This window comes from Mytilus trossulus, chromosome 8 (assembly GCF_036588685.1).
Source record: "Mytilus trossulus isolate FHL-02 chromosome 8, PNRI_Mtr1.1.1.hap1, whole genome shotgun sequence".
Lineage (NCBI taxonomy): Eukaryota > Metazoa > Mollusca > Bivalvia > Mytilida > Mytilidae > Mytilus > Mytilus trossulus.
In genome coordinates this window covers 4,712,317-4,738,407 of record NC_086380.1, presented here as the reverse complement: position 1 = coordinate 4,738,407, position 26,091 = coordinate 4,712,317, and the positions used below count along the sequence as shown (strand labels likewise).

General features: G+C 30.8%; 1 protein-coding gene across 3 annotated transcripts; it reads left to right on the top strand.

Annotated features, from left to right (window-relative positions):
- Nucleotides 1-10: 10 nt before the first annotated feature.
- Nucleotides 11-23,280, top strand: LOC134728151 (uncharacterized). 3 transcript variants are annotated; one of them, XM_063592622.1, is made up of 20 exons: nt 11-113; nt 914-1,052; nt 2,255-2,515; nt 4,390-4,524; nt 4,945-5,074; nt 7,545-7,644; nt 7,865-7,973; nt 8,692-8,784; nt 9,124-9,269; nt 10,114-10,182; nt 11,363-11,447; nt 11,940-12,045; nt 14,211-14,273; nt 16,153-16,200; nt 17,729-17,819; nt 18,511-18,603; nt 19,597-19,640; nt 20,007-20,182; nt 20,831-20,922; nt 22,387-23,280. In XM_063592622.1, exons 1-20 carry the CDS (start codon nt 45-47, stop codon nt 22,531-22,533), a joined length of 2,196 nt encoding a protein of 731 aa, XP_063448692.1. In that variant the 5' UTR covers nt 11-44; the 3' UTR covers nt 22,534-23,280. The 3 variants fall into 3 exon arrangements, with proteins under 3 accessions (XP_063448692.1, XP_063448691.1, XP_063448693.1); XM_063592621.1 differs by lacking the exon at nt 16,153-16,200 and adding an exon at nt 14,608-14,700; XM_063592623.1 differs by lacking the exon at nt 16,153-16,200.
- Nucleotides 23,281-26,091: the final 2,811 nt, after the last annotated feature.

Here is a 26,091-nt window from a genome sequence, read left to right as displayed (position 1 = left end):
AATACTCCTTTCAAATACACCTTCACATCAAAGAATGTTTACAAATGGCGGGTGCACAGCAAACGTATCCTAAATGGCTTTTACAATGCAAACAACATATTACAGATTCAAAGGTTTGATTTCTTCAAAGTAACGGAATCGATCAAAACTTTCTTTTGACACTCCATTTGAAAACCAACCACCATCATGACCATGTACACCAGTTTTCCGACAGCCAAAACAACTCGGACCAGAGAAGTCGGACCAAGACACGTCGGACCAAGAATGATCGGACCATTTTTTACAATAACTCGGACTTCTTGTCTACATATTAGTTGAAATTCCACTAATTCATCAAAACTGTTCATTCGACATACCCACTTGTCCCTTGTTGACATTTTTTCCCACATTCTCATTCAAATGACAAGTGTCATCCTGCCAGACAAAGAAGTTGACAATGAAAATGATTTTGTGTGTCATCTATCGATGTTGTTGTGTTTCATTGTTTATTTTTCAACAAAATGTAGCAGAAAAAATCTAGCATGCGATAAATTCGTTATACGGTGAACTACTCGCCCCTATGGATTTTACTAACCCTCTATGGATCCTTAGGGGATCAGTAGCGAACCATATAACTTATAGTGGCCATGTTCCCAATATGTTCTTATGATACCAAAAAAGTATCATAAGTCTTTAAAAAAAAAACAACACTAGATACGATTCATAAAAATTGGTAAAAGCTAGTGAAAATTATGATAAAAATATTAAGTAACTTTTTTTTTGAAATGAGTTTTCAGGATATAACTTCATGTAGTAACATGCATAGCTATTAAAGTATTGGCATCAGCCTCAAATATATGATTTTATTCTTTTTTTAAGTGACATTTATTAAATTAACAACTAGTATATTAAGCCTATGTCCCTTCTATTTCAGGAATGGGATGGTTTTCTGAAGGAGTTACATGATGCTATTCAGCAGCAGTTAACACAAAGCCATGTACAGTACTTCAGTGATTTGTCAGAACCTGAAAAAGAACTGTTTATGGAAAGAGCAACACAGGCTATCAAGGGAGGTAATCATACTACAATCAAATTAGTTGGTTTCTCTAATTTTTTAGTAATCTGCACCTTATTTTTGATAGTGAGATGTTTTAAAAAAATCTATATTATTGTCTTTTGATGTAAAATGATGAAAATGCCACTAAAGAATTTGTCATAGAAATATCATCCCTGAAGACACTACGTTTTAATTTCTGTGCCAGTGTGGTTGGGAATTGAAAAATGCTTTCATGAACATTACATAATTTTTCAAGAAAAGCTTTAAGTTTTAGTTGCACAGATACTGAACTGTTAGTGTCAGAAAGTTAAATATTTTCTCTCAGTTTTTGCAAATTTACTTTAAATAACCTGCTAACAATGACAGGATTATTATAGGGTCATTTATGTTAAAAAGAACTTTAGAGAAAATTGACAAATTTTAATATCAAGCCACTAGACAACATCCTACTGGTACTGAAGCTAAGCCAGATATGGATTTTATTGACCCTATAAATTTCATATTAGGGCAATTACACACTGTGTAAAGATTTTTATCCTGATTTCACAAATTATTATTCTGATAAACTCAATTGTGAGTCTCATTGGGGTCTAAGCGTGACGCGGGATTGCCGATTTTTTGTAAGCGTGACACGTGAAAGTCATTTATTATGGCATGAAAACGGGAAATGAGGTCTTGCTGGACCTCGGAAATGACAAAAAAATGAGAATTGCTTACGTACATAGTGTAAGTGGGATACGGGAATCTGACAAAACAGTAAGCAGGATCCGAGATCGGAACCCCACAATGAGACCCCCTCAATTATAAGGACAATATCAACCAAATTTTTAAAATATTTTATCTGAAACTGTGAAAAATGAAAAAAATAGGATTCTACATGTGTTATAATTCAACTTATAAAGCAACTTACAGAATTATTTTTTATTAGGTCAATGGTATAAGGGAGATAATTGCAATTGATGTAATAAAAAATTATACTGAAAATTATTAGGACAATATGAATATCAGCCAATTAAATTTCACAAAACTACTCTAATTCAGGATAAAATATAGTATACGGACAAGTAACACTGTGTTACTAATAGTATAAAAGCAGGTACCGTTTATCATGGATTTCCTTCAATTTTCGACTTAAAAAATTAAAATGATTGCAGATTCAAATAATTCTTTGTTTTTAGATGAATTGAAGATTATAAATTGTGAAATTATTTATTGTAGGAACAGTTTATAATGGCTTATGCAAGAAAGTTTCTGTAATAACTGACCAAAGTTTAAATGAAGATGTCTCTAGACAGCTGTTGGAAGAATCTCCAATGGACACTAAAACTGACTTAGTAATAGAGAGCGCTGAGGAAGGGGCATTAAGTCTACTGAAGAAATGGCCAGATATGAAAAACAAACTTTATATTTGTCTAAATCAACCCCTGCCATTACATATACGACAATTAACATGGAGGCTATACTTATCTAATACAAAAGGTATATTTATATGCTTTTTTCCCTGACAGTTATAAAAAGCATGCATGAAGCATGAGTCTATATTTTTCATATATATTTTAGATTATAGATGTATCCCTGTAACAAACTATTGCCACATATACAGGCCCGTAGCCAGGAATTTCCAAGAGGGAGGGGGGGTTGGGGTTCGTTGGACTCTCAAACTCGACTTTAACAGTCACAATTCCAACAGAACATTTACTTTCACAGTGCTTATTTGTTTTCAAGGGGGGGGGGTGTCAGAACCCTCCTGGCTACGGGTATGATATATAGCTTTTTATATTTTAAAGCCAAATTATTTTGTCACTTGCTAAAATAAGCTGATTTTGTAGGGCATTATCAATTTTATTTAAAAGAACTCTAATTGACATTTCATCCTGTAAATCCATCTTCCAAAATGGGAAGTTAAAACTGTTCTTTGGTTCAAAAATCTAATTTTCTATCCCTTTATGAAAGCATTATTTTATTGCTAGTAATGTGTATGTTGTTAATTATTCTTGTACACATTTAAAATACCCTTTGTTAGATGTGTGAAATGTTGTGTGTAGATCTAGAGTTGTATTAACAGGTATTGGAACATTGGACTAATGCAATGACCTTAAATAAAAAACTAAACTATTTTGTTTACTAATTTCAATGACTCATCTTTTACTGAATGCTTTTATAAGGAGATTTGTTATAGTTTAATGATTAGAAGTTAACTAACTCTTTTAAGTATAATATTTCTATATGACTTAACAGACTTATAATTTACAGAATATAGTTACTCTGGTAGGTAAACAATGTAGATATACATATATAGTTTGTGTACACACAATATGAGTCAAGCTATCACAGGTACAGGGACAAAACAAAAATGGAGATATATGTCAGATTTGTACGAATAGAATGGTCAATGATCATTTCAAATTAATAAATTTGAATGTATTCACAACGTAAGGCGGGAAGCTTTTCATGTTGTTTTGTTAGGTGTAAATCACTGTAGTTGTTTGTGTTGCACTGCTTGTTAACACACAAATGATCAGATGATACATGTGTAAGGAGTTATATGTAAAATGCTAAGCACATGGTTGGATGTGGGTCTCATTGGGGTCTAAGCATGACGCTGGATTGCTGATTATTTGTAAGCATGACATGTGAAAGTCAAATTATTATGTCGTGAAAACAGGAAATGGGGTCTAGCGGGACCCGGGAAATGACAGAAAAAATTAGACTTGCTTACGTACATAGTGTAAACGGGATACAGGAATCTGACAAAACAGTAAGTGGGATCTGCTTGGATGGGAATGCAATTTTTAGAAAAGCAACCAGATGTCAATATTTATATGATTTATTTTAGTTTTATTCAGGAGGATCAAGTCCTGTGTACATTTTTCTTTCAGATATTCAGTTGAAAGATATTCAGATTCCTGTTACATATTGTATTAAATATTTAAATGATTTATTATTTGCCCTTGGTACTGTTTTGTATGACCTTCAGATAATTTGTGTGCATATATAATTGTGATTATTGGACATTGGACCAAAAAAATAAGATTAATTATTACAATTACAAGAAATACTGTATACAGGTAGTTTCGTAAAAATCTCAAATATGCCAAACTTCTCTTGTGGCAATTTTTGTAAAAATTAAAGCATTGTAAAAATTTTAGAATTTATAGAAAAGTCTCCCAACATGTATTTTATCTTTATTGAAAAAAAGCTCCATTTTTTAAATTAGTTTTGTAATATTACTGGGGTACAAAGAAGATAGGCAAAGGTTTAAGCTATAGATACTTTTAATTTAAATAAAATAAACATAAAATCTAAATGTAAGAAACATTATTTTAATTTATTTTTATCAATTTTAATTGCAGTTCGAAAGCAGTATATTGATCAGTTGAATACCAACCCTAGGGCAGCTATATCTATGTATGATTATGATATATCACAAAAATGTGAAACACTACTGAATTCAGAACATACATTCAATGACCTTAAAGGGTCAGTTGGTAAGTACTTATATGGAAATATTTTACAATTTGAATATTGCTTAATTCAGAATCTATAAAGTAAAAACATGTTAAAAAGTCTATATTTTGAAAGAAACAAGCTTTTCTAGATTGTAAAAATATACAAGCATAAACACTTAAATACCACCTCTGCTTTTCATTAGATCTACAAACATATGACAAATGAATGCATGAATTGCTAATTTTAAGAAAACAACTCTGTGGTCTTTTGTTAGTTTGCCTGGTCAATTGCAAATCAAGGACTTATATTTGCTGTTTACACATTTCAACTGATTGATTAAAATTTCATTGTCAACAAATATAAAAACACATATTGCATTCTTAAAGAAATAAAAAAAAAATATAAACACTTTTTTTTTTAAATTTTACTGCCTGCATTGTTATTTTTTGTCATTCCAGGTATTTTTTATGGTATGAAAGCCACACTGTCCTATTACCATTCTATTCTAAAAACCAAAAACAGACTCAGAGATGTAGAACACCTTTTAGCAGTACCATTTATGGATGTAGCTTCTACTAATATATCAAGGTAACCGTATGTTCATAAAAATAATATTACAAAATTTTTAAATAAAGAACGAAGAAAAAACTTTCCTGATAAGTCACATAATACATGATAATAGAATACATGTAATTGCTTTTATATGTCTGCAAACTTTCTTGACACTTTCTGGTGCTGTCTTTGGCATCAACAATTGTTATACGACTGCAAAATTTGAAAAAAATTTCGTCGTATATTGCTGTCACTTTGGCTGCGTCGTCGTTGTCGTCGTCTTCCGAATACTTTTAGTTTTCGCACTCTAACTTTAGTTCTTTAATCTATGAAATTATAACACAAGGTTTATGACCACAAAAGGAAGGCTGGGATTGATTTTGGGAGTTTTGGTCCCAATATTTTAGGAATAACAGGCCAAAAGGGCCCAAATAAGCATTTTCTTGGTTTTCGCACTATAACTTTAGTTAGAGTAAATAGAAATCTATGAAATTTTGACACAAGGATTATGACCACAAAAGGAAGGTTGGGATTGATTTTGGGAGTTTTTGTTCTAACTGTTTTGGAATAAGGGGCCAAAAAAGGGCCCAAATAAGCATTATTCTTGGTTTTGCACAATAACTTTAGTATACGTGAATAGAAATCAATGAAATTTAAACACAAGGTTTATGAACACAAAAGAAGGGTTGGAATTGATTTTGGGAGTTTTGGTCCCAACAGTTTGGGAATAAGGGGCCCAAAGGGTCCAAAACTAAACTTTGTTTGATTTCATCAAAAATTTAATAATTCGGGTTATTGATATGCCGAATCTAACTGACGCTGTGTATGTAGATTTTTAATTTTTGGTCCCGTTTTCAAATTGGTCTACATTAAGGTCCAAAATTAAACTTAGTTTGATTTTAACAAACATTGAATCTTTGGGGTTCTTTGATATGCTAAATCTAAAAATGTACTTAGATTTTTTATTATTGGCCCAGTTTTCAAGTTGGTCCAAATCGGGGTCCAAAATTAAACTTTGTTTGATTTCATCAAAAATTGAATAATTGGGGTTCTTTGATATGCCAAATCTAACTGTGTTAGTAGATTCTTAATTTTTGATCCCGTTTTCAAATTGGTCTTCATTAAGGTCCAAAGGGTCCAAAATTAAACTAAGTTTGATTTTAACAAAAATTAAATGCTTAGGCTTCTTTGATATGCTGAATCTTAAGATGTCCTTAGATTTTTGATTATGGGCAAAGTTTTCAAGTTGGTCCAAATCAGGATTCAAAATTATTATATCAGGTATTGTGCAATAGCAAGAAATTTTCAATTGCACAGTATTCAGCAATAGCAAGAAATCTTCAATTGTACAGTATTGTGCAATAGCAAGAAATTTTCAATTGCACAGTATTATTCAATAGCAAGTAATCTTCAATTGACAATATTGCGCAATAGCAAGAAATATCTAATTTCACAATATTGTGCAATAGCAATCAATTTTCAATTGGAGTTATCTTTCTTTGTCCAGAATAGATATTTGTGCAATAGCAAGATATTTTCAATTAACAGTATTGCGCAATAGCAAGAAATATCTAATTTCACAATATTGTGCAATTGCAATCAATTTTCAATTGGAGTTATCTTTCTTTTGTCCAGAATAGATATTTGTGCAATAGCAAGATATTTTCAATATTCTTTGTAAATTTGAGTTATCTTTCTTTGTCCAGAATAGTAGTTGATACAACTTAAATCAATGTTTTATACAATAATCAATGTATTTTCACCATTACTACCAACTGATAAATTAAAACAATCTTTACCATTCAGTGATAACAAGCACTTTTTATTTACATTTTAATATTTTATGATGTATTTAAATGAGCAGTTATTGTTGCAAACTCCATTAGAAATTTGAGTTGAGATCAGTTTTGGAATAAGGGAAAGTTTTTCTCATTTCAGATTTCATAAATAAAAATAAAATTTCTTCAAATATTTTTTTGAGAGGATTATTATTCAACAGCATAGTGAATTGCTCAAAGGCAATTTTTTTTTAAGTTCATAAGACCACATTTCTTCTGTGTCAGAAACCTATGCTGTGTCAACTATTTAATCACAATCCAAATTTAGAGCTGAATCCAGCTTGAATGTTGTGTCCATACTTTCCTCAACCGTTCAGGGTTCAACCGTTCAGGGTTCAACCTCTGCGGTCCTATAAAGCTGCGCCCTGCGGAGCATCTGGTTCAAATTTGTTATCATGTTATACAGGCTAAATGTACCTCTGTCTTTAAGGTTATTTAATGGATAAATATAAAAAAAATGATACAATATGGATGAATGAAGAAAGACCTTTAGAAAACATGATTTTTCTTTAATGCACAACTGATGATATGAAGGTATGGTACTAAAAAATAAAAATATTTCATTCATACGTAAAGCAAACTTATAATCATCCATTAGTGAAGGAAGAAGAATTGACATATACATTCCATCTTTTTCATTATAATTTACTATTATATTGAAATTTTAGACGAGAACCACCACCAGGAAGAGTTGTTGCCCTTATTGTTGAAGAATTCATGACATTTTTAGGAAGTCGACCAGGATTTGTTGTAGATTCAGGGTCAGATGTAAGTTTTAAAAGATAAGAGATTTGTGATAATGAAAAAGAAACAGTGAGTGTTACAAAGCCTCTGTTTTGTGTTTTGGGAGATGAAAAAAGACATAATTGAACATTAACATCAAGCTTTAAAATATTCATAATAAGAAACAAAATGTTTAAAATATTTTCATTAAAAAGCATGCTTAAACTTTTTTTATTTGTTGTTGCAAAGTCCTTTTGTGTTTTAGGACCATAATGATGAGGTTATTGCCTTTATAGACAAGGTGGCTAAACTTCTACAGAGACGGCACCCTGAAGTATCGAGAATGATTACAGAAAAGTTTGTACCTGTCAAAGGTAAGGATCAGATCACTTAAGTAACTTATTGCAGTTACCATATTTCTGGGCCTGTAATTCAGTGATTCTTGTTGATTGCTGTCTGATATTCTGGTAATATAAAGCAAACTGATGGTTGCTCTGTTGAATCGTTTCACATTTTGTCATGCAAGAGCCTTTCTAGTCCAAATAATTATGATGTCTTGCAAGGCTTTTTTATTTCTGTAACGCCTTGCAAGACATCGTAATGGGTTGGACTAGAACCTTAATACCTTTCTCTCTGGTATAAGTTTTGTTCTACTATGAAGGCCTTACAGTGAACAATAATTAATTGTTACAAATAACATCCTTGTCCTTTGATCTCTCAGTCTGATGGAAATTTGTCTCATTGTCAAAATTAATTGTATGATAATCGTTAACTTCAATTCAAGTGACTAATATACAATGCATATTCAGAACAAGAACAATTTGGCAATAAATCCATTGGTAAGTTCTGCAAAGTGAGTCAACCTGCAATAAGGGTGGTAAATTTAACTTCCCCTGGAAAAAAACAGGTCATGTTGGACAAAACAAACAATCAACTGTTTAAATTTTCTTTTCTTAAACATCATTTCTTTCAATTATACCCCTGTTTTATTGTTATGTCATTACCATTAATAATAAGAAATCTCCATGCGCATATAGCATATCTCAGTTTTCATGTACAAATTAATACCTTTCCAAATTTATTTCTTAACAGAAAAAATAGTTGCCACAGAAACAGGAAGTTATGCTTTGTTAACAGAAGGATTGATGACCCTGATACGACCTATGATTAGGAGTGTGTTTGTCAGTAAGTCATTTATTTAGATAGAATTTAATTATGTCACTCATAAAAAAGGTAGAGAGAACTAAACACAAAAAAATGTATGTGTAAAATAAGTTGGTTTAGAGTATATTAGAATCTTATAGAGATAGGCAATTTGATTTAAATTTAAAGTCTTTTATTTTACATCAGCAATAAAAATGCATTTATTGCTTTTTTATGAAAAATTATATTATAATTAAAAAACGCTGACTTGCTAGAATAGAGGTGCTAAATAACTAATTTCGAATTCAGTTTTAAAAATTTGTCATTTTCCTCATTAACTAGGTCAGATTTAGCTTTAACAAGATATTACCCTTTTTTCAGCCTATCTTAAGATGGACACTTTATTATATATATGGGACCAGTACATGATTGGAGTAGATACACCGGGATTCAATAATGAATGGCTGGCCATAGTAACAGTAACATTGCTAGGATTAATTAAAGAAAAATTAAAAGAAGCTACATCAGTGAGTGTATAGACATGTGTATAAAGAGATTTGTTGTCAATCATTATAAGAAAGGGCTGAGATGACTGCAGGAATTGTTCCTGCATGGAGTTTCAGAAAAAGTTAAACAACAGTTTTTAATAGTTTTATAAAATCTGGGACTACATTTCAAATTTTACAAATATTCCTGTTACAACAATTTACTTTTAACCAGCAATAATTTTTGTAACGAAACAGTTGTACGTTATTTCAATGCACACTTCAGACTTGTAAAGAAGCAACACACCAATATTCTTAGCTTCATTATCAGAATTGTTAGACATACATAAATAGAAGTCAAGTATAAGGAATAACTTACCTTAGCAGTATTTGGCACAATTTTTGGGGGAATTTTGGATCCTCAATGCTCTTCAACTTAGTACTTGTTTGGCTTTATAACTATTTTGATCTGAGCGTCACTGATGAGTTTAATGTAGATGAAACACACGTCTGGGGTATTTAATTATAATCCTGGTACCATTGATAACTATTGCTTGTCTGAAAATCTGTTTTATTGATATAAAAGCCTGTAATTACACCTGCACTGTTCCACTTGTTCTGTGTATGCATTGCAACTTTAATAAACTTAGGAATTCATTTCAAATAAACCACTGATATTGTAACTGGATATTGAATCTCCAAATAACTAGTATTTTAAATTACTATGTAAAATTTAAGTTCAAACCTTTAAAATAAGTACATGCATGTTTAAATTGCTTTGTGATCAATATATGTTTTTTCTCTTTGATAGCCAATGATAGCCCAGTGAAATTTGAATTTCTTTTTTTTTTAATTTCATTTTAATCTTACTTTTTCTCTTTGATAGCCAGCACACATGGAGAAAATATTGAAAGCAGAGAGTTGTAAGCTAACAGTACCACAGTTTCAGTATGAAGTAAGTTAATTAAACAAAACTTTTTGGGAAAACTCATTTAACTGGTTATTTGTTATTATTTTAATTTGCATTTAATCAACTCACAAAGCTATAAAATTGTTATTTTTAGGCCCCCTATGACAGGTTTGTGGGGACATGGAAATACTGGATGCCTGTTGTCCTTGTATCTATCCTTCTGTCCTTTCTGTCTTGTTAGTGGCATCACAGGTACAATTCTTGCCAGATTTATTATCAAACTTATACAAGGGTTAATATCAGCTGACAGCATAATCTCTAATCGGTTGTATAACGGTGAAGTAAGTTTGGAAGGATTTGGTTTTGAAATATTATCCCAGATTTGTGTATTACTTGATTACTGTGTATGATTTTGATGTAACAGAAGCATTAATAGAGTTATGCCCCTTTCAAATATTAAATTTATGGAAAATGGCCTTGTATGTGCTCTCAAGGGTACAATTCTTGTCTGATTTTTATAAAACTTACACTATGTTAATATCAGCAATTTTTCTGACTAGTTATATATAGAGGTGGACAATCAACTTTTTTTAATAAGGTTATGCCCCTTTCAAATATTGAATTTATGGAAAATGGCCTTGTAAGTGCTCTTAAGGGTACAACTCTTGCCTGATTTTTACAAAACTAACACTATATAAATATTAGCAATTTCTCTGACAAGTTATATAATGGTGGACAATCTACTTTTTTCAAAAGAGTTATGCCCCTTGGAAATATTAAATTTATGGAATATGGCTACAATTCTTTCCAGATTTTTATAAAACTTATACTGTAGGTATCAGCAATATCTCAGACAAGTTTTACATTGGTTGACTATTGACTTATTTACATGCATATTCGTGGATATTTAATTTCGTGGTTTTGGCTAAGTCTACACTCATTCCTTAAGAAAATTAGTAATTCGTTGAACATTTGAATTTGTGGTTCTCCTGTACCCACGAAATCCAAGAAAATTAGTATCCAACGAATATTAATGAATCCACAGTAAATGAGTTATACCCCTTGGAAATATACAATATGTGCAACGAGGTGGACATTAAAAGTCTGTTCCATATAAGACACTGCTGCAAGTATTGATTATGTTTTTCATTATTGGTAGGAATATACAGTGTAGATTTTTTTTATTAAGCAGTACATTTACATATTCTCTAACTTGTCTTTTCAGATAAAGCTACATTATTACAAAGAACTGTTTTCTTTATTGACCAAAGACCAGAAAGCTGCAATGCCTATTTTAGATCCAACTCAAGGTAGGTTTAAGACTAATATTTTATATGTTCTAGTCCAGAAACTTTTGTATTTTGTATTGTTCAGTAAATTATCTGAAAAGAACCCCTAAAGACTGAAGATTTTCTTTGATTGGACAGTTGCTTAATTTACTGAATTGATAACAAAGTTCAGTTTAGAAACGTTTCAAAGTAATGAATGGTATGATTTAGACAGGTTTCACTATACTATAAAGATCTTTATGTTCAGAAATTAAGGGACGTCATCAAAAGTTCAATGTAGGATAAAAAAAAAACTGAATTCACATAGTTTTTTCACTGACCCCCACACCCCCCTCTCAACTTAATTTAAGAAAAATTGATTGACTAATAAGGATATATGTAAAATCGATTTTGGATTAACAAAACTTGCAGCAAGGTTGACCCCCACCCCCAAACTATTTGATTTAAGTTTTTTATCTTTCATGGATCTTTGATGTCGTCCCTAATGCATATCATTTGATATTATATTTGTAGCACAACATCCTCCCTGGAGACATTGGTACAATGATGTGATACCACCTCATACTAAACCTCAGGATAGGAGGAAGGCTAGAGAGGAAAGAGAGGCTGAAAGGGATAGGTAAGATGTGGAAGATATAAAGATACTTATACAGTAATACCTGCTATAAAGAAAGGTTAACCCTATTAGTTCTCCCCCTCCCCCCCAAATAAACACATACAAAAAACAAATTAACCTGGCTTGTCAAATCATCCTCTTGTTGTCTCCATGCAGTAACACTTACACATTTAAAAGATCTTAGGTCTTTTTTAACCCTTTTGCCGACAAGTCCCGGTTTACCGGGATTCACGCTTCAGACAGCTGACGATGAGTCCCGTTTTACCGGGATCGGAATACCTCTTTTATATTTCCCGCTTAAACAGTGCAAACATGAGTTATCTTTCTTTGATGAATAACCCGGATGAAAGTGAAAACCAAGTCAAAATCAGAGGAAATTAACGGAATTTACGAGAATTTGAAATGAGGAAACATTTTTTTTTAAGGAAAATGGAAGAATTGAGGCCAAACTAGTATACTTTTTTGACATAAATCGTCGTTTTATGTACAAAACACATGGAATAGACATCGATCAGTGTGAGGAATTTGTACAGCCTCCTAAAAATTTTCAAAATTTTGCCGATTTGGGTTAAAAAAATTACGATTTGGGCTGAAAGAGCCGAATTTGGAGAAATTCACCTAAATAGTGCATAAAATTTGAAAATTTGAATATTTTATGAAGAAAAAATTGTCAAAACATGAACAAAACTTTGAACATGGTGTTAGTGAATGAAATAAATACACAAATAATTATAAACAAGTTTTTATTGACATTTATTATGAAGATCTCCCACTTGAGTAATAGTAGCCAGGGAAGCCATCGTCACAGAGTAACTTCTGTCAGGGCAGCTATCGGTGAAAGGGTTAAGGTCACTTTCCTTAGGTTTGTAAAGTGGCTTTTATAAACAGGTCCAACTGTACTATGATTTAGATTTAAGAACCAACAGAAAAATTTAAAGATCATTTAGGTAAAGTATGACAAGAAAATACTTATATTATAAATATTCTTTATAAAGCACAAAAGTATGACAAGAAAATACTTATATTATAAATATTCTTTATAAAGCACAAAGGTGTCAGTATTCACCTCATAAACTTACAAAACCTTTGAATAGACTTATTAAGAAGGGATATAATTACGATACTGTTGTCAAGTCATTAAAGATTGCATATTTTGGCGTTAATATTGAGTCACTGATAAGGTCTTTGCGTCGGAACTAAACACATTTATTCTAAAAACAGTTGTTGGCATGACACGGGTTATGTTCTTCTCATATATGTTATGATGGTATGATACTAAACCCCTTACGGGAAGGATTGTGCCTGATGTTCATATGATGAAATCATAATCTTTCAGTCAGTTTAATTGAAGTCTGGAGCTGGCATGTCAGTTAACTGCTAGTAGTCTGTTGTTATTTATGTATTATTGTCATTTTGTTTATTTTCTTTGGTTACATCTTCTGACATCAGACTCGGACTTCTCTTGAACTGAATTTTAATGTGCGTATTGTTATGCTTTTACTTTTCTACACTGGTTAGAGGTATAGGGGGAGGGTTGAGATCTCACAAACATGTTTAACCCTGCCGCATTTTTGCGCCTGTCCCAAGTCAGGAGCCTCTGGCCTTTGTTAGTCTTGTATTATTTAAATTTTAGTTTCTTGTGTACAATTTGGAAATTAGTATGGCGTTCATTATCACTGAACTAGTATATATTTGTTTAGGGGCCAGCTGATGGACGCCTCCGGGTGCGGGAATTTCTCGCTACATTGAAGACCTGTTGGTGACCTTCTGCTGTTGTGTTTTTTTATTTTGGTCGGGTTGTTGTCTCTTTGACACATTCCCCATTTCCATTCTCAATTTTATTATGTATAAAAAAAATGATTCTTGTAGAAGTTATTGTTGACCAGGAAACCATAGTATTCATAGTTAATATTGGTTCTTTGGACCTTGAATTAAACTGATATTGTATAATATGACACAGTTATTGTTTCAAAATAAAAGAAACAATCAAGTTAAACTGAGTCATATTTTTTAATAATGATCAAAACACATTAAAGCAGACCAATGAATTCAAAAACAGTGGTTCAGATAAGTTCGGTTGGTAACATAAGGAAATACAAATATCAGTTCCATATGTAGATCTGATATAAAGGAGAACACTATTTTAACTAATGTTTTATTTTTTGTAGACAAATGCAACAGCAAAAAGATGTTGAAACTGCTAGAAAAGAACAAGATCAACGGGAAAGAAGGTATTGTATTTGACTTCTGATTATTGAAAAATTTAACAAAACGAAAAGGATTCAAAATTCAAACAAATATTAATATTGTATATAAACTTTGTAATTTCTTGGTTTTTTTTTAATGATATTACATTTGAATAGAAGAAACAGGAAACTATGTAATTCTTTTTTTTATAATTAGTTTTGATTTCAAACTGCATAATTTTTGGTACATTTTTCCATAAAGAAGCATTCTACATGTATTCGTTTTTTTGATTTAATGCTTTTGTATAAATACCTGTAATGTTGAAATTCTAGTGTGGGTTTTTATCTGTGTACAGTGTTTTTTTATGTAAAATTACAGCTTTAAAACCCCATCAGTTGCGAGAAGTGCTAAAATTCCTAGCACAGACTTGGGTAGTGAAAAACTATCCTCTGTAGTGAAAAGTACAAAACCGTAAGATATGTGTTTTGTCCAGTTCTCGCTATTTTTACATGTTTAAACTTGCTGGATTTGGGAAATGTTTTATTTATAAATTTCTAACAAAATGTGTCATTTGCCAATTTTTACCGTGTGTAGTTGTTAAACTGCTGGATATTGGAATTGTTTTATTTATAATATTATTCTAACAAAATTTGTTATTTGTTTATTTTACATTGTTTTAAGTGAAAAGTAAGTTGTATTACATGTCTATTGATAACATTAGTCTGATAAAAAAAAATTACAATAATAAGACATGGGTTCAAAACAATAACTACATTTATCGCTATTTTATTAAAATTTCCTTTGATCTTAATGTCTGATAATTTTTTTTCTCTGAACAGTAGAGTGAAATGAAAAATTATCGCCAAAAAAGCTAAGGGCCCACAAGCCCGTTGTCAATGAAATTAACAATGTCGTCATAGGTAAAATAGTGATTAAACAGATTATCATTGGTCATCTTAATTCTATTGCTTTTCTCACTTTGGCCTTAACGGCCTATACAAGAAAATTGATCTCGTTGATATTATCATTGATAATCTATAAAGGTCTCAAAAATTTTATTAAGAGAATGAACAAACCATATGTATTATATTTAATTACTAGTACAATGCATTCTTTTCATTAAAAACTTAAAGGAATAGGTAAGATTAAGAGAAGTCAATATTTTTATTACTTTCCCCTGCATGGTACAGGACCCTCTGTATGACCTTCACATTTTGAACCCTTGTTATATTGTTTCTATGGTAACTTTAAAGAATACTACCAATGTAGTCTGTGTTGTATTAACCATGTTTCATTAACGCGATTGCATGATCTTATTTAAAAATAACATTTTGCTTAGATTGAAGAAATTTAACAAGGTGAAACTTTAAAACCAAGCTAAATTCAAATACCTTAGAACTGTCTATTTAAAACTTAAACAACAGAGGTCATTATAAAATATCATAAATGTAACAAATTATCTTGATAAATTCATTGAAACTTTTCTTTTCATTTTTTTTTCAACCAAAATTTATGATTAAAATTTTAATTTTCACAGCAGCAGACTCAGTTTAAGTTTGAAAGTGTTTATAACTGTAACAATTTATTTACAGATTCCAATAAGGGTACCATGTTTTTTAGCAGGTGGCAAAATCTTCCTTTAATATATCAGGTTTACATTATTTATTTCTCTAAATTGTTGGTTGTTTGCATTTTAACAATAAAATTGAAAATCTACTCCCAAGAAAGATAACTCTTGTAAAGGGAAGTAACTTTGTTAAAAAAGATATGCAGGTAACCACCTCTAGCCAATTGCTGAATTAGGTTGATGTTTTCAGCTGAAGCTCATAGTGTTTAACTTTTCCAGCCATTTTTGAGATTACCAATTAGAATAGAATTATTTATGAATAGGTTAATTCATAGACTGTATAATTTTTCTCACAGAGAAAGGTATAAATTGTTTAGAGATTCTAAACTTATACCTGAAACTATGTAAGTCATAATTGATTGAATTTATCATAGTTCACCTGCATGCTTGTTCAGTTTTGTTTCATTTATTTTATTTTGTTACATTGTAAGTTCAAGCTTAACATGTATATTCACCTGAATGACAAGGTAAATTCTGTTATTTATAAATCCCAAATATTTAAATCCCAATTTTTAAAAATGCAGACTAGTATTTTGAAATTGTAGCCTGATTCATTACCATTAGCACTTTATATATTATTCAAAAAAATGATTTCCATGAAATTTAAAAGAGTTTTTTCAGAATGACAGATGTTGGCTCTATTGAAAATTTTCTTTTCTTTTAAATTATGTACTATGGACATTGTGAGAAACTGATAAAATTGGAAAAGTATACCTGGTAGTTACTTTTTATTGGTTTTCATGATTTGCACTAACAGTCCATGTATTTAAGAATTTCTATACAAAAAAGTAAACCTATTAATATGTATAAACATTTACTACTTAAGATTCCGATATATGCAAACCATTAGTTCATTTATTTAACTTCTTTTTGCACTTAATGATAAGAATTTAGGAATCATATATTGTATTAAAAAGCAAGCTTGAAATAAGCTCCAATTTACTAATCTATAATTATGCACAATGTATTTCTCAAGCTTGTAAATACAAGTTTCAATAGTTGGTCTCATTGGGGTCTAAGTGTGATGCGGGATTGCCGATTTTTTTAAGGGTGACATGTGAAAGTCAAATTATTGTGTCATGAAAATGGGAAATGAGGTTAACCTGAAATCTGGAATGACAAAAAAATAAAAATTGCTTATGTACATAGTGTAAGCAGGATACAGGAATCTGACAAAACATTAAGCGGGATCCGGGATTAGAACCCCCCAATGAGACCCCCTCAATAGGGAGTATGAAAGGGGTTTGATTTCAAGAAAAGGCCCCCTTTGACACACAGTATGAATATACATGCAAGAATAATAATAAATCATTGTTGAACTTTTACAAATGAAACAAATATCACAATTGAGAAACATAAATGGCATGGCAATAAATGAATATAGTCATGTTATCATAAAAAAAGTTGTTTACGTTATATAAATTTACTTGTGTGTATTCACATATTTAAACATGAAATAATGCTGTCACATAGTCCAAGCTTCATTATCAAAATGTGTTCCGTATGCTTTCCAACTTCTATATAGATTATGTTCACATAGTTAGATTATTATGTTGACATGATAATTTATGTTTATGAAGTCCTCTATTTTCCTGTATATGCAATAATCATGTTTTATAAAACAAACTATTTTCTAAAAACAGTTGTTATCTGTAGAATAACATCATGTAGTTGCAGTGAGGGCTACTTTTGGTATTTTTCTTTACCACTGCCTATCTAAATGATTTATTTCACAAAAAATAAGAACCATGCCATATTGAAGTACTTTGACCTATAACGGTTTACTTTTACAAATTGTGACATGGATTGAGAGTTGTCTCATTGGCACTCATATCACATCTTCTTATATCTACTGACTTATAATATTAACAGAGATGAAGAGGAAACGTTTCTCAAGATGGCTGCTACTGACAGACAGAGAGTGGAGGAAGAAAGAATAGCATTACAAGATCAGTTAGACGAGGTAACTATCTTTTATGGATTATAATTCATTTCCTCATCTCTTGACAGAAGAACTGTCTTTATTTATATTTAGTAAAAGATAAAAATCAGTTTGATAACTAATAAAAGTAATTTGTGGACAAAATATGAAAAAATGTTTGATGATTGTGGTTACAGAGACAGCTAAAGCAAACTACATCCTATGAGAACAATGTTATGAAAATTCTATGTTAAGGTGGTACCTAACACTACAGGGAGATAACTCTGTAAAATCACCTAAATGTTTTAATGGCGTTGTGTTGTTGAGGGAATATTAAGCTTCTCAATGATCAAAATTAGTTCTTGTCAAACTGCGATAACCAGCGTAATTTTTCTGATAAAATGCTTGGTTCAAAATTAGTGAAAGTTTTACATTTTTGTCAAAAGGTCAAAGTAAATACTTTGCCAAAATTTTAAGAAAATTAAACGAGCCAAATTAATTTTAGTGAAAGTGTTGGGTACCACCTTAAACATGCAACCGTAGCAACATGCCACTTACTTACTGTCCTTGTACACCATTGGCCCTAGTTACAGAAACAGCAACATGCCAGAATCAGGCCTAGGTTATTCATGTAAAGTAAACTAAATGATTATTATTGTATGTCTGCAACCATAGTAACAACTCAGAAATGAAGGTTATTCTAATGATTGACTTTAACAAAACTTTGTTGTAGGAAAGAAGGAGAAGAATTGAAGCTGAAAAACGAGCCCAGGCTGAAATAGATCAACTCAAACTAGAGCTGGCTGCAATGAAACATACTAAACCAGTAATATTGATTTAAAAGATTTTAAAAAATGATATTTTTTTATGTTACATTATTTAACTGGATTAATAGGGAAAATGCCTCTTTTGAACAACAATTAAAGGAGTATGTTCGATAAGGTCCTAAAATGGCCCTCTTTTTTAGCGTAAATTTCAAATTCGGATTTATCGACCAATATCACGATAAATTATAGCTAATACATTGACAAGCTAGGATATAAACCATTTTGTTGAAAATTTTACGTTTCTGCGTTTCATTATGACGTCACAAGTTGTACTCATATTGATTTTTCACGAAAAAATCAATGAAAATGGGTGAATTTCCATAGATTATTGGACAGGAAACATAGAGCGCATACGTCGACAACAAAGATCTTTTGAAATAATGTTTGTGAAGACATTTCACATGTCTTATTTGAATTTTAAGCTTGTCGACGCCTGCGCTCTATGTTTCCTGGTCCTTTATTTGGTGGAAATCTAGCTGATTTTGTCAAATTTCACCAAAATCCCTTATTTTGACCTTTTTTGGATGTAAAAATCAACGTGATAGAACTAAACTATGACAAAAACAGTTCTGTTTAACTTTCTAACACGTCTTTAAGGCAACTTAAAACATTTATTGTCTTGTTACTATGAACTTTATAATTGGGGCCAAATATGGGCCTTACCGAACTTACTCCTTTCCGCTAATTTTCAAGTATCTACCTTTTCCAATTCAATGAAAGAAAAGCCCCAACAACATCTTATGGGCAGATAATTCATTTATGAAATTTAGTGAAAAATTGGTCTTGAGTCAGTGCATTAATGGAGAAGAGGTTTTTCTCTTTGGTGATGTTATTTCTGAATTTTCACTCTGAGTAAAAAGTCATATAACCATGTGAAAATAAATACAAAAAAAGCTTGTTAGTTCAATAGATAAAGAAGATATCTATTTCACCAGAAATTAAATTCATGAATTAAAAACTTTTTAACCATAAAAGAAAAATGGTGTTTTCAGCCATCAAGAGCTCCTTCAACATACAGCATGTCATCAAATATTAGGTGAGTCTAACTTTTTTCCTGCTCATTATGATGTCACCAAGCAAGAAAAAATATGTCAAAACAAATTTCTGTTTCTTAATTTGATAAAATAGTTGATCAAGATTTGCTTATAGATATTTCTAAAGTTGTTTTTAACATTATTTGTGATTGAAATGCATGGGCAAATATTTTTTCTAGAAAGCGATTAAAAAGATCATATTAACAGTTGAACACTGATTTCTTCTGTAACTGATTTCCAGTTATCCTTACAATAAATGTTACTAACAATTTTTTCAGTATTTGAGTACATGGATTTAAAATTTTATTTTGTAAATCAATTTCATTGGTATTAGAGAGCAAATATTTCATATTTTTGTTTTACTTCAGTCGTTTGATGGTAGCTCCACCACCCAGCAGAGCTTCAAAAATAACAATAGAACCCCTTGTTGTGCTGCCACCTGTTGAGGAAGCAAGGACACCAACTCCAGCACAAACACCTACAGAACAAAGAAATAAGATCGTCATAGACTTCCTTAGACGGGCAAAGCATGGGCTGGATAAAGGTATTTGTACAATCAATCAAAATATGAATATGTTTTTCCCTACAGAAAAATATTTCAGATATTGGTTGAAAGACTTTTTTGATGATTTTTTTATTTTAATCATTTAATAATTGTTTTTTTTATTTTAATCATTTAATAATTGTTTTTTTTATTTTAATCATTTAATAATTGGTTTTTTTCTTAAATTCTGTCATTGATAATGTTAACTTTTATGTTCATTCTATGGTTAAAGAATTTGTATACCTCAACAATTTTTGGGTCTAATTTTAATTAGAGAGAAAAACAAGACCACCAGTGGAAATCTTTAATTCTGGTTGGTCAATTTAAAAAACACAAAACACTCAAACTAAATGATGAAAAAAGCTGTAAACCTTATTTTTTTTAATATAGAAATGATGACAAAGGTGATTCTTGACTCTGGTAGGACAAAAAAATCTTCCTCTTAGAAAAAAAGGTGATATTTTTATGGTAGTAGATGATAATGGTGAGATGCACACTTCCTTCCCTAAACATCATAATTTAGTGCTGAAAGGGTAGTAAACAAGTCAGTATTGAAAAGGAATGAATTCACAGTTACAATCAATTATCATCCTAGATATTTTACACATGTTTTTAGATATGTCAGTAACATTCCTTTCTTTTTTTTAGTTGCCCATGCAGAGGGTAATGATAAGTCAGATTTAGACAGAGAAACTGAAGGATACCTTAGACAAAATGTTAGAGACATCAAAAATGCACAGGTAAATCAATTGTTTGGATCTGATAATACTGTGGGTTTATTATTATTCATTGGATATTTATTTTTATGGGTGTCTTTTGTACAGATGAACCACAGATTCAGTGTTCAATGAATTACAAATTTTCATAGTTTTTGTATGCAGAGATTTTGGCAAAACCACAAAATCAAATACCCATGAAAATGCAGGTTTTCATAAATCAACAAAAATAAATGAATCCACAGTACTTATTTACCTGCTTTCTTCTTTTCATTATATACATTTACTATGTAATGAGTGGTAAGGTTGTCAAGTTCTCTGGAATAGGTCATTATTTCAAGCTTCCTTGTTTACAATTAGGGTGAGGAATTGATATGAAATATCATAAATTTCGAAATATTGCGAAAAATGCAAAATTTTAAACTTTTGAAATACTTAGGCTGTGCAATGTTCTATGCTTTATTGCTATTCAAACCCCCGGAGAGGGTACAAAACTACAACATAAAAAATACAATCACAAGTAAAAGGTATTTAGAAACAAAACATTTTCCAATATTTCACATAAAAATAATCATACTAAAGAATGTAACCAAAATGCAAAACAGTACTAACAGTGCTTTGATTGTGTAAAATTACATAATAAAGTTTTAGTCCAATCTTTAAGATTTCCTTGTAAATACATGTAGGTGTCATGTTACTTCAAATATCAATGCGGAACAAATCATAAATTGTTTGAAATGTAAAATGTCTTTAGAATAAAACATCAGTAAATTATGTACCATGTAAAATTTATCCTGTTATGCATGTTATGTGTGTAAAAATATTTGAGCATAAAATGTCTTGATAATACAAGTAATAATTTGTCTAAACATTCATTTCAATTATATCAAAAAGTTACATACAAATAAACCTGCACAATTGTACAAAAATAACTTCAATTAATGTTACAGATTTCCCGTAAAGTTCAATATTTAGGACGTTCCTCGTCTCATTGAAATGCACCCATTTTACAGATAATTTCAATGCCTTGATATTATAATATTTATAAAAATACACTAATGAATCAAATATCATCAATAAAAAAGGTATAAATTTACTTCATGAGGGGCCAACACCTAAATTCTATGTTTTGTGACAAAGCGTAATGTGAACATCAAACGTATCCGGTGTCATATGACTAATAACCAAAAAACAGTGTTGGTAAAAATTTAACCATAGCAAAAATTAAATCCGGGGCAGCACAAAGGCTTTTCTACCTCAGGCATAGATTACCTTAGCTGCATTTGGCAAAACTTTTAGGAATTTTGGTCCTCAATGCTCTTCAACTTCGTACTTAATTTGGCCTTTTTCACTTTTCGTGCGTCACTGATGAGTGTTTTGTAGACGAACTGACGTCTGGCATATATACAAAATTTAGTCCTGGTATCTTTGATGAGTTTATTTACAAAATATAATATTATATATATTTAAATAATTTGTTCCTAACAGAAAGAAGTATTTGGAAAGACATTGGATCCTGGAGAGTTTGACAAGATGGCACCAAAGAAACAACAAGATACCAGTGAAAAGATGATCAAATTGATGCAGAAATGGAGAGAAGAAAGAAGGGCAAAAGAGCTGTCTAAAAAAAGATAGAAAAATGAAAAGTCGACATGGAAACTTATGGTGCACTAAAGACTTATTTTGTTTGAAGACAACCAGATTTAATATTGTGGATTATTAACTAGTGAAATATTTGTGATTTTGTAATTGATATGATTAAATCAGAATTATTTTTCTATGTTTATACAAATAGAAAGACAGGGTTAAAATATCATCAAAAATCTTCTGTATTTAAAAATTTGATAGTACTTGTATGCATCAATCTCTGAGATTGCATGATTGAAAGCCACATTTTTGTCTGTTTGTTCAACACTGAGACTGATAAGAACATATTGTATTTCAGAATTAACAGCATACAACATTACGATTTTTTATTTTTTTTAAATAATGAAAATGAAATCTTCTGAAAACTTGACTTATGATACTGCTTGTTTAAGCAAGAAAATTAGTTGATACTGTTTGTCCAGAACAATCTCATATTTATAACTGTAAATTATGGTCAAGGTTTGTCCTTATATGATTTTGAAAATGTAGAAAGTTTTTAAATGTTTCTGTTAATGGAAATTCTCACAGGCACTTGTCTCAGAAAAAAAAATTCCTATATACCTTAATATAACACTGTGTGCCTGTGGAAATTCTGTGCAAATCTGTAATTATTATGTCATATCATTTTTTTTTTAATATCCTGATTGTTAATTCATAAAATCAAAATTAGAAAATTCAAGTCGAATTTTCAAAAACTCCTGTTTGAGATGCTTTGTAATAGGAACTATGTTTGCCAAATAACTATTCAAATAATCTTAATTAATTTTAAATGTATGTTGTAATAATTTTGCAGTATTTAACATTGTTTTTTTAAAGAACCAAAACTTGTTCAGGATTCAATTTCAAATTGATTTAAGAATATATCTTATTAGAATATTTAGGGGATAGGCAGATTAGATAATTAAAAGCTGTGATCCCTTCTGGAATGACTGTTATGTGATGAAATATCCGTCCTTATTTAAATGTTTTAAATGAATACACCCATTTTTGTCTTTTTAAGGAGACTTTACTATTTATATCTTATAGATTTATGTTTCTATATTTTATATACTATATTTATTTTTATTAATATAAGGGTCTTTATTTTATGAAAATAATAAAAAATAATATTATTGTTTGCTTGCTTTGTCATAATTTGAATTTGAAGGAGTGAGAAATGTGTTGTTTTTTATTTCTTTTGCCCTTGGTTTTGTTTGTTTCTTTTCTTTTTTTTTACTTATTAACTCACCTGGCCCAAAGGGCCAAGTGAGCTTTTCCCTTCACTTGGTGTCCGGCGTCGGCGTTGTTAGCTTTTAGAAAAATCTTCTCCTCTGAAACTGCTGGGCCAAATTTAACCAAACTTGGCCACAATCATCATTGGGGTATCTAGTTTAAAAAATGTGTGGCGTGACCCGGTCAACCAACCAAGATGGCCGCCACAGCTAAAAATAGAACATAGGGGTAAAATGTAGTTTTTGGCTTATAACTCAAAAACCAAAGCATTTAGAGCAAATCTGGCATGGGGTAAAAGTATTTACAAGGTCTAGATCAATCTGCCCTGAAATTTTCAGACGAATCGGACAACCCGTTGTTGGGTTGCTGTCCCTGAATTTGTAATTTTAAGGAAATTTTGATGTTTTTGGTTATTATCTTGAATATTATTATAGATAGAGATAAACTGTAAACAGCAATAATGTTCAGCAAAGTAAGATTTACAAATAAGTTGACAAGACCGAAATGGTCAGTTGACTCCTTCAGGAGTTATTGCCCTTTATAGTCAATTTTTAACCATTTTTCGTAAATCTTAGTTATCTTTTACAAAAATCTTCTCCTCTGAAACTACTGGGCCAAATTAATCTAAACTTGGCAACAATCATCTTTACGGGTATCTAGTTTAAAAAATGTGTGGCGTGACCCGGTCAACCAACCAAGATAGCCTCCATGGCTAAAAATAGAACATAGAGGTAAAATGCAGTTTTTGGCTTATAACTCAAAAACCAAAGCATTTAGAGCAAATCTGACATGGGGAAGAATTGTTAATCAGAACAAGATCTATCTGCCCCTGTTATTTTCAGACAAATCAGACAACCCTTTGTTTGGTTGCTGTCCCTGAATTGGTAATTTTAAGGAAATTTTGCTGTTTTGGGTTATTTTGAATATTATTATAGATAAAGATAAACTGTAAACAGCAATAATGTTCAGCAAAGTAAGATTTACAAATAAGTCAACATAACCGAAATGGTCAATTGACCACCTAATTAAGGAGTTATTGTCCTTTATAGTCAATTTTAACAATTTTCATAAAATTTGTAAATTTTTATTAACATATTCCTCTGAAACTACTGGGCCAAGTTCATTATAGATAGAGATAATTTTAAGCAGCAAGACTGTTAAGTAAAGTAAGATGTACAATCACATCACCATCACCAAAACACAATTTTGTCATGAACCCATCTGCTTCCTTTGTTTAATATTCACATTGACCAAGGTGAGCGACACAGGCCCTTTAGAGCCTCTAGTTTTTTTTATTTATGCTCTTGGTGCCTTCTTCTTTATTTTTGGAAATTGAACATTAATGCCCTTTTAGCTTTTTATATGAGCACAAAATTTTTGCGGTCGTATATTGGTATCACGTCGTCGTCGTCCAAAGACTGATGGTTTCTGGATAATAACTTTAGTATCAGTAAATAGAAATTAATAAAATTTTAACACAATGTTTATAACCACAAAAGGAAGCTAGTGATTGATTTTGGGGGTTTTTGTCCCTAAGGTTTAGGAATAAGGGGCCCAAAAGGGCCCAAAACAAGCATTTATCTAGTTTAAAGACAATAAGTTGTGTTTAAGTATTTCAATTGCTCTAAAGTTGTACCACAATGTTTAATATTATAAGTAGAAGGTTGGGATTTATTTTAAGGGTTATGGGGCAAACAGTCAAGGAAGAAAGGGCCAAAAACAAGCATTTTTGTAGTTTCAAGACAATAAAATTGAGAAAGGAAATCGGGAATGTGTCAAAGCAACAACAACCCGACCATAGAGCAGACAACAGCCAAAGGCCACTAATGGGTCTTCAATGTAGCGAGATTTCCGGCACCTGTAGGTGTCCTTCAGCTGGCCCCTAAAAATATGTATAACTTGTGTAAAAGTGTATGAATCTTTCTGAAATTATACCACAAGATTCTATACAACTAATGGATGGTTAGGATTGACTTCGAGGGTTATGGCTCAAATCATTTATTAATTAGGGGCAAAAAGGGGAAAAACAAGGTTTTTTACTGGTTAAAGGACAGTTAAGACAATTGAAAAGCAGTGTAAGGGAGGTAATCCAAAAGTAATATTTGAACTACTTCACACTACTTTTAAATATGTGTATTTGATATTTGCCAATATATATAACTTCAGTATTAATAAACTCCATTGGAAACTTGCCAATAACTTCATTACAATAAACTTCATTGTTAATTTGCCAATAACTTAAGTATAATTGGAAATTTGCCAATAATTTTAGCATAATTGGAAATTTGCCAATAACTTAAGTATAAAAAAATATAAAACTTTGAAATTTAAACA